The following is a 13,133-nucleotide window of genomic DNA, read 5'->3' as shown; positions in this document are numbered from 1 at the left end:
ACCAGTGAGTCCCACATACCCCCCCCCCACTCCCGTGGGGGAAATGTAGGAGTATATTGTAGCCTTACCCGTCCAGCCAATACTAGTCGCTGCCCATCCTTGTACCAGGTGATTACAGGCTCCGGTCTGCCAACGGCGGTACAATTGAAGCGTACGGTGCTGGCACGCATCGCCTCCTTCGCTAACGGCGGTAGAGTAATACGCACTGGTTCTGTTAAGCTCACGTTGAAAGTCTGAAAATAATGAAAAATAACTGTTACTTGATTTTCACGCTAAACATATAAATTAAGTTACATACCGCTGAAAATATAAGGAATATGAATAATTTATTTCACTGAACGAAACTTTGATTTCTGAATTTCTTGGCAGTAATTTTTGGTATAGACTAATTAATTACCTGGTCGGTTAGAAGATATCATTGTGAGGAGACCTACGCGTATCCGATAAAAACGATAACTACAGGCACAAGGGTCATTACATCTTATATCCCAAGATTGGTGGCGTATTGACGATGTAAGGAATGGTTGGTATTATATCGCTAATGTCTTTGGGCGATGGGGACCATTAAGCATCAGGAGGCCTATATGCATTTTCGCCTCAGTATTTTATAAAAAAACCTGTCACATGTGACTATACCAATACTAAATGTTTTTATATGTAGTTAAATCGAATTATAAGATACAAAAGTCTATATGTATAGTCTATCCAACAAAGTTATGAATTATATTACCTTAACCAAATCGCTATGACCTTCTATGGAACAGGTGTAAACACCTTCTTGATCATAATCCAATTTTGAGAGAGACAGGACTTCCTTTGTTATCTCCAACTCACTCGTTCTTCCACCGGGTGGGGTCAGTTCCCATATTAACTAGAAAAATAAAATACATTTATATAGCAATCACAACAAACGTAATAATCACTAATAACTTAAGTTGATATAGCGGAAATAGCATGTTTTAAGTAAGCACCTTAAGCGCTGTATTGGAGGAAAACAATATCTTTAATTTTACAATTTTTTTATACATAAGTGCTTGTTATTTTTTGTCTTGTCTAATGATAATTAACCTTATCAATGTGGACGGGAACATGTTTCTTCCATACCTTGGGTTTGGGCCATCCAAGAACAGGGCAGAGGAGAAGGATGCTATCCCCTCGGGGCACAGCGCTGTGGTCTTCATGTTGCACAGAAAGGAAAGAGGGATCTTCGTTAACCGATTCCGTTACCGTCACTCTCCCTTCACGACTGATACGGGTCTTGTTTGCGTTGAAATTCGTTGCTATACACCTGATCAGAGAAAAAAATATAGCTTTTATTTTTTAATTACCTTTCATGTTTGAAACGCATCGAGAGCAGAGAATGTATACAAGTTAATACAATTAAATTGCCGGTCTATGATTTCAACACATCTGCCTTTTTAATTTGACTATTTGCGAGTTACCAAAACCAAAACAATCATTTTTCATTTCATTTTTGTGTATCTGCCTGTTTTTCCGGGTAACCTTCAAATGGCTAAAATTACAAATAAAAATAATGAATATTTCAACGTACAAGTATTTATTTTTGTTGTCCCATTATTTAAGCCTTAAATGTTTAAATATTTTGTGTCTATAATTCATGCACATTTCACAAATAAAATTAATTCCATGTAAATTACTACTTGGGTATATATATATACATACTCGGACAATCATTTTATCATAAATCGCAAAGATATTAATATCTAAAAAAAAGTGTTAAATGCAAAATTACAGTTAAAAGTCCCGCCCTAAATGATGGACATTAATTGACAGGATAATATCTAGATTAAAGCTACGATAGCTTTACAAAAATTCCGTATACATATTAAAGTGTAATTTGAACTAGACAAAATATTTCGTATCATCTTGTAAACTATTTAAGTTTAACTTTAAAATAGGCTTTTGGCGTAAAACGTTTAAGGAATATTAGGGTTTAATGTGTCGCTCGTTCAGATAGAAACACGACACTGACAAGGGGTTTGGGCATTACGCAATCGGGAGTACCGAAGCATGAGGTAATGTTAATTGAACTCTGGTTTGTTCTACTGAAGGATTAAATTGAATTACAAGTATTATCTGCAAATAGTATAAAGCAATGTCTCCCCACAGGCGTGTCTGTGTCTGCGTTTAAGAATAATTTTTGTAACAACGATGTAACACGATCATTTCGGTTGTGCATTTTCGCTAACATCCTAGCTAATATTAAAAATCACACGAAAGTGTGAAATGCGAAACTCGACTAACCATGAATGCTGCCACCCTCTCAACGCGGGTGATGCCGCGGGCATTCACTAATTTAGAATATATTAGGAATATTTCGTATAATTATATTATCTTTGTATACAAATATCGATGTTTTCTACGATATATAAAAATAACAAGAAAAAGAGAAATTGAATGAGAATTTAATATAATGTTATTTATGTTATAAATGATATATTTTTGAGAGATGTAACAATTTCGTGACATGGCTTCGTCTAAAGAGTATTAGTAATTGCTATTCATAACATTATTGCTACATTCAACGCGGGCACGATCTATATTGTATATTATGTTTATTTTATAAGATCTTTTGTGATTCGTAAATATGATATATGAGAAAGTATTATTAGGCTTTCATAAACTATTCGCTTCAACGTTCGGGTACATATAACTCAACAAGTGAAACCCATCGTTTTTTATGCTTTCGGTTGATGTTGAAGAAAAATAAAGCTTATTCCACCACGCTTCTCCAATGCGGATTGATGTTGGTTTGGGACATATTTCACGTAAAACGTCAACAGTCTGCCTTACGGGCCGCCTAGCGATATTACAGTCGCAGATTCGATTCTTACCCCTTGGGCTATTGTCGTTATTTATATTGTCTGGAGGTCATTATATTACATAAATTATTTATGTGTGTGATGACTAAATGTGTACTTTTATTTTAATGTCCAAGTTTTATATACATACCTATATACTCCAGCATCTTCACTTACAATATCTGTGATGAGCAATTCGTTGTCTAGGAAATAATATCTGTAAAATACAAATGACAAATATTAAGTTCGTGTAATGTCATCTTCATAGTTTCTTTTATTTTTGTACTTGGCTGTAAGCGAGATAGTCTGTGCCTAAATTACTAATTTTTTTTGCGGTTTCATATGATACAATTTTCTTGCATGTAACGTTTCTACAACTTTATGTATATTAAAATTGAATAAATGAAATATATTTATCATTTGAACTCGAATAATATGATAATACATTGCCGCGAATTATATAATTCAAAATATATTTATGCCAAAATATTTTCAATATTTTCAAACGAACATTTTAACACAAACGCCCACGTTTACAGTATTATTAAGAAATAAAGAGGAAGAACTCAATTATTTTTATAACGAAAGGACTTCTAATATTTAAAAAAAAAGTAATTTAAAAAGCTCACCTATCATTTTGTGGTAGAGTTACACCGTCCTTGGTCCACGACACGTTTGCTGCAGGACCGGAGTTAATGCGACAAGGGATGGACAATGGCTGGCCCACTCTCGCTGTAACATCTTCTGGCTGTGCCGAGAACTGTTTGTCCATATCTGGAACAAAATATTAGAATAAAACTATTTTGAAACACTTTTTTTTATAATATAGGTAGGCGGACGAGCATATGGGCCTGATGGTTAGTGGTCACCAACGCCCATTGACATTGGCATTGTAAGAAATGTTAACGATCGCTTACATCGCCAACGCGCCACCACCTTGGGAGATAAGATGTTATATCCCTTGTGAAGACATACGAATCCTTTAAATTTTCAACTATTTTAGATTAATGACCACAGGGCGAAAATTAGTAATAATAATTTCATCTCTTTTTATAAAATAATTTTAGTCAAATAAGCAATTAAAGCAAATAACTGCTTAACGAAATGTTGAGTAATGTAATACAAAACGAAATCAAGATACATTAGACAAGCGAGCGCTTAAAGTATTAAACTTTAAATTAAGAAGAAAAAAAAACAACTTTTTTATATATAGAATAGGTGGACGGGAATGAAACTTTACTTATAAACGCTGTTTAGCAAGTGATTAGGTAAACAATGTTGTGTTTTCTTCTAAAAATCTTTTACATTTAAAATAATCTTATTTGCAACAAATACTTGTCAAAAAAACATCAATGAACTATCAAAACACCTAAATTTCAATTCATGAAAGTAATAGAATGAACGTGTTCTATGAATAACATTCCATAGCAAGTCATCTACGTCATAATCAGATTCCGAGAAAATTATAATGAATCGAGACCTTTGTAAAAACATCTTTTGTAAGGACTCCAATAAGAAAAATGTTTGTAGATTTATAGATGTTCTTTGCAAAGTATGGAATAAAAATACCTGCTTTCCTATTACTAATGAATTTGATATCATTTTAAGAATTAGCATTCTTTGCGACTTCGTTCGTTATAAGTGCGCTCATTTGGCTGCAATCTGCACCCACAGTAGTGGTCTGTCTATGTTTCATAATTATACTGGTCAGGTTGAAGAAAAACTTAAGCATTCATAAAATTCAGTTTTCTACTTAAGTATTTTATATTTGAATCGGATTATGTGAGTTAAAATTTAAAATACACAAATCATGATCGCGTGGAATGTTGGTAAGTATGCGAGCAGAATTTTCCCGTTGAATCGCAATTCCGAATATTAGGGTGATAAATGAACAAATCATGTCACCAGTGTAGTAGGTGTAATTATAATTCGTTTTAAAAAAATACCTTAAATTTCTTAACAAATATATAAAAATGTGCAATAATTGGGGAAAAAATTATCTCATCTAGTCATTCGGCTAAAGAATAATTATTTACCACCATTGTTTCAAACATAAACACCATTGGATTATAGAATGCTACAGAATAAATATAAACTTATTCATTTTCCCGCAGTGCGACGATGAAATAGATTTTTCTAATAAATAAGATAGATATTTTTCTAATAATAGAACGGCAAATGGGCCACCTAACCGTAAGTGGTCATTAAAGGAATTAGACTTAATTTTTATTTATTTTAAAATATATCTAAAATGCGGTGTTCCAAAAAAATAATGTTATGTATATCGTGCTGGTAATCATACTGGCTCACTCACCCGGAACACAACAATACAAATTACTGTCGTTTGGCGATAAACTGGGTGGTACCTACTCAGACCATCGAGGATATTGAAGTATAGGATTTTTAATAATTCTTTGTCATTTTAGGCAACCTTTTTTTCCTATGCAAATGGGAAATGAAATTGTAATGTCATGTTATGCGTTTTATGCTTTTTTATTAAATTATACGTATTTGCACAAAAGCGCCGCTAACAGTTTTTTTTTTTAATAATATGATTGTTTTCTGTAGCGATTTTTTCTACAACATCTAATTGAGCGACAGCTAAGAATCTATATATGGAAGATATGGTCTCTTAATGTTATTTATAGGTAATTTATTTCATTGACTATCCCATTAAAAAACCTGTAGTCATCGATACCCTGGTGTAGAAGTTAACTAATGAGAAGGGACTGTTAAATTATGCCGCCCATTACGGATGCGTGGGCGACGTATACGACACGAAAACAAATTTCAAGTTTTTATTTAGCTCGCATATAAAGTTTACGAAATTAGATTACGGTCTGACAAACCGTTTGTAGACCGGTCGATGAGATGGAAATAGAAATTAAGTTCTGTCAACCGATTATGTTATTTAGATATATATTATGATTGTTGATATGTTTGTTTATATATTCTAAAGACTAGGCAGACGAGGTTTAATCCCGTTCGTATGTTACCATAGTGTCACAACTGACACCGGTTCGACAGATGAAGGTGTTTGATCCTGTTTGTATTAGGTCCTTACATATGAAATTAGCGTTTTGTCATACTGACCACTTTGATCTGAAATATCTCCTCTTTGGTTAAGAATTCCAAACACAAATTTATAAATTCATTTAGCTGGTACATTTGAGTTTTGAAAACAGTCTTTCATGTGATTTTTCCTCATTATTTTTTTCTTTGGCGTCGCTTATTACCGCACAATGTAAAACATGAAATATCGATATATTTACGAGTACGAGTTCTACCGTAGCAACAGTGCTGCAGTAACAGCTCGAAGAATTAATGATGTGTACGGCGCTGGTGTCGCAAAAGAAAGCACGGTACGTTTTTGGTTTCAACGCTTTCGTTCTGGAAATTTCGACCATCAGAACCAAGCCCGTAGTTAGCCAAAGACCGAAGTGGAAAATGAAGAATTAAAGGCTATTGTGGAAGCGGATCCATCACAAAGCACTTCAGAGATAGCTGCAGGCTTCGGGGTAAGTGATAAAACTGTATGAATCCACTTGAAGCAAATCAGGAAAGTAAAAAAACTTGAACGATGGGTACCTCATGAATTGAGTGAATCGAACTTGCAAACACGCGTCGACTGCTGTGTTACTTTGCTCAACCGATACAATAATGAAGGGATTTTAAATCGAATCATTACTTGGGATAAAAAGTGGATACTGTACGATAATCGGAAACGCTCGTCACAATGGCTGAACCCTGGAGACCCAGCCAAATCCTGCCCTAAACAAAAATTGACTCAGAAAAAGTTACTTGTGAGTGTTTGGTGGACTAGCGCCGGTGTCGTTCACTACAGCTTTCTAAAATTTTGCCAAACGATTACGGCAGATATTTATTACAAGCTGCTAAACAATTGAGATTGGTCAATCGCTCTAGGCCACTGCTGCTTCACGACAACGCAAGACCACACACTGCACAACAAACAACCACTAAGTTAGATGAGCTACAATTGGAATGTCTGCGACATCCACTGTACTCCCCAGACCTTACTCCAACAGATTACCAGTTTTCCCGGAAGTTGGACAACTTCTTACAAGGAAAAAAATTCAACTCCGATGTGGCAGTCCAAAAAGCCTTCAAAGAGTTTATTGATTCTCGCGCCCATGTTTTTTTTAGTAAAGGGATCAATGAACTACCTATGAGATGGCAAAAGTGCATAGATAGCAACGGTACGTATTTTGATTAATTAAATATATTTTACAAAAAAAAATTTACTTTATATTCCTCCCGTACAAAACGACAATTTCATATGTAAGGACCTAATATGTTGCCACATATTGTCACAATTGACGCTGGCTAAACTAAACTATCCCCTGACGAAAGAATGAAGACATACAAAAAATCATCACAATATAAAATAATAACTCGTAAATGTTTTGTTGTATATATGTAACTGCTGAACAAAAACTCCTCTTCAAGAGATTGGAGCTTATTCCACGAAGCTGCGGGTACCACGGGTTAGTGGAAATACATATGGCAGAATATATTCCGACTTATACGTTTCCTTTACAACTGAATAAGAGATAAGCCACGACCATTTGTCACGATGACGTGTTCTAAACAGTGGACTATCTCGAGTCTCCAACAAAATAAGACACATGTGTAATTTGTATTCAGTATATTTCGGTATATGTGAGCCCGAATGCAAAGTCTTCTATAGTTCAGGAGGATTGCTCACTCGCGTTGAAATCTAACGTAATTTGCCCTGCAAGACTGTAAATTTCTATTGTGCTGTACAAAGTCAATGACATGAATACAATGTGGTTGAAGAAAATACCGCCCCCAGATTGAAACCCACTGTAACCCGGCGCACAAATTGAAGTTTTTAATTATGTGTAATTTTAAATAAGACTTATTTATATACAATAATATATAAAATGGTACATTTTCACTATACATACATAATTGACTGTGTAATAATTTGACAAAAATTTAACAGAGAGTAGTAATGAAATATTATAGAAATATAAGATTATAGTAATACTGGTAACATTTACGTACATTTTCAAATCCTGGTTTAGGTCAATTAAATACTATTGGGCTTACTAACAAGATATTCTTCGCAGCGTTCTTAGTCCGGAGTTTTCACAGCAACTATTTACCTGCGCCTGATCTCTCCCCGATCGTGGAATTTCCTACCCATTGGATTATGTTAGCAACAAATTAAAGAGTGCACCCATGTGTGTAACAGGGAATAATCACGTGTGTGACTGAAATAGGTCAGAAGAACTTCATTATGGTTTCATATAATTTAAAGTACATAGGGAGCAAACATAGGGATAGATATCTTAACGCCACCTTTCCGTGTACGCTAACAATTTATATAACAAACAGACACTTGACTGTGCGACTCTGATAATAAACAAGAGCTGACTGATATTCAGGTTGATTAATGCTAAATAGACATAAATAAACTTTAAAAACATGTGACGTAGCGCCCAGTTTCATTTAAAAAAAAAGGAAACGCCGTTTTAAGTTGTATAAAATACATAAAATGTTGGTAGATAAAACAATATATAATTGAAAAATTAGTTTCGACAAAAGAAATGTTTATTCAGGATCGTTTCTCTTACCGTTAATGAAATTTTTAAGAAAAAACTCGAGACTTCAGAAGTTTTCCCGGAAGACAAATAATTGTTGAATATGATATATAACTTGCTCTCCGAAAACGGAAACAAAGCCGAGCTATTTCCCTGATCCATACCTGATATTACATACGATATGTATGTATGTGTACGCTTATATTTTACTTATTTAATGGCTCTAGACAATTTCTTGCCGTTTACTTGGATGTATGTAGATTTGCTGCGACTTTTTATTTCAGTTTTTATTTGTTTAAAATCCGGTTGGAATTACTGCAAATTATAATAGATCTACTATTTCAAATAAGGAAAGCAGGTTATTTTCTATGTAGTATTTGTTAAAAAGATTCAAGTGAAAAAAATATTATATTTCAAAGAATTTAAAAAAGTGTCGTTATTCCTGTTTGTTTCATTCGACTGTTACTGTTAAAGAACGAAACTACCTTAAACGTTTAATGTTAACTACCTTACTGTTAAAGAACGAAATTTTGTTTTTCTCAAATCAAGTTACGATAGAATATAGATTAATGTAAAATACAAATAGATCTAATACATACTAGACATGAAAATTTATATTTGGTTACAATCGGAAACACGAAGTTTTCCGGGAGTAATTAATAAAATAGAAGCACTGTAATAACAATTAACAGCAGTGTTTTGCTGTAAGGACTCACCTCTTATCTCACTCGTGAAATGTCGAAAACCATCTTACGGTGAACCGATAAGTATATTGATACGTATATCCTTTAAATGTTATTGTTAGCGATTTGGTAGTGGGGCTTTGCGTAAGTCTGGGGGAGGGGTACAATACGATCATTAGATATTCTACCGCCAAACAAAATATACAACAGCATATAGGTATATTTTTAAGGAAAACCAACGGAATATTATTTGTTAAAATTACCTTAAATACAATCTTTTACTTCGACGCAGTTGCAACAAAAAGCAAATCTCGTTTATAAAATAGAAACGTATTTAAATAATTTAAATCTCGGAAATATTAATCTAGAAAAAAAATACAAAAAATAATCATGAAACGAAGAATAGGAAAAACTACAATGGTAGCTAGACAAAGAGGCGACCGCGTCCGCTGCACAAAGCTTGTCTTACAAAGAGTCTACCCGCTGGAAGGAAAATAATAACGAAAACTTTCAAAAAGACGTCTTTTTACATTAGAAAAGAAACGATCTCTCTATTTAATCTTACTATTCATCAGCTGGTCGAAATTCAACCATCATCAGTATTAAAAGTTTAAGAAAAACTTATTTAATAGCAATTCCCGTTTTAAAGAAATTACTAACATTCATATTTACCCCGCCAATTAAGCATAAACCTTAAGTTAGAAGGGGACAGGACATTAGCTTGGGTCATGGTCGAACCTGCGACTTTTACATCGCTAGAACCATTGCGCTATTATAAGTTTTCATGTTTCGAACATTTTACAAAAGCTCATTAATGACTACGAACACAAAACATAAAGGAACATGAGGAAATTTCTATATTCCTTAAATAAAAAAAGAAAACTACATATCAGTATACAACAATATAAAGAATTTTCGCACTCATACGAGTGACAGCCCTAAAAATTTCGAATTTTTATGTTATTGAGGGTTGAGCCGTCCTAATTACTTACATAAAACGTTTACATTACCATAGAACCTTATTCAGTGGGTTATGTAATATTCTAAAAGCTGGTAGCCCCCTCAACTACCAATTGAGAAACAAGGCTAAAATGTTTATACTCGCTAAAACAATTAACTGGGTGGTAGGCCTTTATGCAGGCTTTTCTGGAAATGTACGGTGGTACTTATCAATTATTCTACCTGATCTTCATTCTTCCGCCAAACAGTATTCAAGTGATGAGTGAGTAAGCGACTTGACTTCTCCAACAATATATCATAAGAAAACCAGATTTGATAAGATTATGAATCTTACTACCTTTAGCCTACCTACCTACTTTTTACTTAAAATGTAAATCGCGTTCACACCTCTCCTATTATAACGTACGTCGATCCTGATGAATCTTCATCTCATCTCATTTTTACATTTATTAATTTTTTAATTTATTTGTTTGACACATACCCTATGTACACACAAGACTGTATACTGGGTACTGGGAAATATGCCTAGTGAACCGTGAACAAGGATAACGTGAATCGTGGTTTTAAAACCGACCACCATTGACTTTTGAAGTATCCACTTTATAAAATAATTATCATTAAAAAAAATACTTTATAATAACGCCTCCTATTGATAATAATACTAAGCACGAAAAATTAAGGCAAGTGTATACATTAAATATGCATTTGTTAATTAATAAAAATAATTGAGATTTTTATGTACTGTAAAAATATATAGGGTACTTTTTTTAAATCTTTTGCCTCAATATATACGCAGATTTACTTCGTGTTACAGAAGCTAGCGATTATGTAGGATTATTGATAGCCCGTAGCTTAACCCGCCTTAAATGAGACCTCTTACCTAACAATGGGATCGAATACAGCCGATGGTAGCCGGTGGTTAAGATCAAGTGGAAATCCAGCTCCATCCCTTGTTCTTCAACATTTTGTTGAATTACCAATTTGTTTAGTTACTAATAAGCAAATAACGAACGAATACCAGGTCAACTAAGCCTAATAATCTGACCATTAGACCATCGAAGCAGTCTATATATTATTTTACAATATTATTAAAATAATAAATAAAATAATATTACACATTTTATATAAAATAGGTAGGCGGACGGGCAAATTTGTCATCTCATAGTAAGTGGTCATACTATGAGATGACAAACCACCCCTAGACATTGGTGAAGTAAGAAGTTAATATTTCTTACATCGTCAATGCGTTACCAACCTTGGGTACTAAGATATTACGTCCCCTGTGCCTTTAGCTAAACTGGCTTTCTCACCCTTCAAACCGGAACACAACAATAGTATAATATATTTAACGTGGTGGTACCCACCCGAACTGACTTACTTGCAGTGAGTACTAATAGATGATTCTTAAACATGTATATTATATAAAGACTTTTGTATATTTTACTGCCTCGTTGGTCTAGTGGCTTGAAGTAAGGCCGCAGACCCGAAAGTCCAGGGCTCAATTCCCAGGTCGGTCCAGTAAAAAAATATTGGGTTTTTCTGTCAGAAAATTCTCAGTAGCAGCCCGGAGCCTGGAAGTTGGAAGTGTGTACACTCCCGTGCCTCGGAAAGCACGTAAAATCGTTGGTCCTGCGCCTGGACTCTTTCCGGTCGTGTCGGATTGCCGTCTCATCGGATTATGAGTTGGGGAATAGAGAGTGCACCTGTGTTTACGCACACACTTGGCGTAGTTGGCTAATCTCTCGTGAGATTGACCGCTGTGTCCGTAATTGGTCTGGAGGACATTATTATTATATTAAGAACTTAAAAGTTTTGGAATTACTTCCTCGGATTTGAACTCCCTTTCATAATTTGAACCTTCTGTGTGTGGTAAACCAGAAAAATTGAGCTACAAATGATCACATATAGCAAATACTCCCGATATTACATCTCCGCTCAATTTAGTCGAGCGGAAAAATGTTTCATGCATCAGAAGACTCGACTCATTGTCATTGAACGATATTTCGGATGATATTTATTTGAAGATAACTGAAATCATATATATGTATAAAGGGCAATGTCCTGACAACTTCATTATCAGCATACAGCCTGAATTAAGAGACAGAGACTTGTCTTTGAAAAACGTCAGGAAACCTACAAGTATCTAATAAAAATCTGACACAAGTGTATCCGCCTACCAACCTTTCCAGCGTGGTAGAATAAAGTCCAACATACAAACAAAAAAGGCTAGTTGTGGGACATTTACAGGCTGATACCTAATGTGATAATAATTTCACGAAAATAAAAATAAAAATATTAAATCAGGTAATATTTTGTACTAGCAATACTCAGCAGGCTTATCCTACTTTTGTATTTCAAACTCAACTCAAACTCATTTATTTAATATAGAATAAGACCTGTTGAAAGAAAAGCAAAACCACAGGTTCTGATAAAATGAACTTGTTTGTTTTTTTTTTGTAATGCCTAACTTAAAAAATCCACTAAATCAATATACATAATATAATTTGTTGGTGTATGTGTGCGAGCTTAAAAGATTTCGATACCCTTTGATCTATTAGCGTGAAAGTTTGCATATAGCCACATATATATACACTGGCTCACTCATCCTCCAAACCAGAGCACAACAATACTGAATATTGTTTGGCGATAGAGTATCTGATTAGTTGGTGATATCTACCCACGCACGAGACCCACCACCAAGTAACTATATACAACAAAAAGAACATTATTACATTATTATGAGACCATTGCAGCAACAATTAGAACATTAAGGTCGCGGGAAGCCGTTGGATGCGAGTAACGTAAGACCGGCCATTGTAGAAATCCTTGGGGGAGGCCTTTGTCCAGGAGTGGACGTTTTTCGGCTGGTATGATGATGATGATGATGAAGAACATTATTCCAGAAAAACTTCGGGAGGCTCATTTGTTTTGCACTAAATAATTTTTTAGTTGCAACTTTACATTCTATTTATGTTTTCAATTATTCGTAATGGAACTAATAAAGAAGCAAGTTTTGTCGCATTTTTATCTTTATGAAAAATGTAACGATCACTTGTTTTAATAACATTATCACAAATTAC

General features: G+C 34.2%; 1 protein-coding gene across 1 annotated transcript in view; it reads right to left on the bottom strand.

Moving 5' to 3' along the window:
• The window catches only part of LOC126772996 (protogenin B-like), a 108,528-nt gene that overhangs the window by 16,650 nt on the left and 78,745 nt on the right, over positions 1 to 13,133 (bottom strand). Inside the window, exons 4-8 of the mRNA XM_050493602.1 lie at positions 3,452 to 3,596; positions 2,974 to 3,039; positions 1,105 to 1,288; positions 731 to 871; positions 69 to 233 (exon numbers count right to left, since the gene is read on the bottom strand). Of these exons, the coding sequence (XP_050349559.1) occupies positions 69 to 233; positions 731 to 871; positions 1,105 to 1,288; positions 2,974 to 3,039; positions 3,452 to 3,596 (701 nt within the window). The remainder of the gene's footprint in view (positions 1 to 68; positions 234 to 730; positions 872 to 1,104; positions 1,289 to 2,973; positions 3,040 to 3,451; positions 3,597 to 13,133) is intronic.

Source organism: Nymphalis io, chromosome 13 (genome assembly GCF_905147045.1).
Source record: "Nymphalis io chromosome 13, ilAglIoxx1.1, whole genome shotgun sequence".
Lineage (NCBI taxonomy): Eukaryota > Metazoa > Arthropoda > Insecta > Lepidoptera > Nymphalidae > Nymphalis > Nymphalis io.
This window is presented reverse-complemented; position numbering and strand designations above follow the sequence as displayed.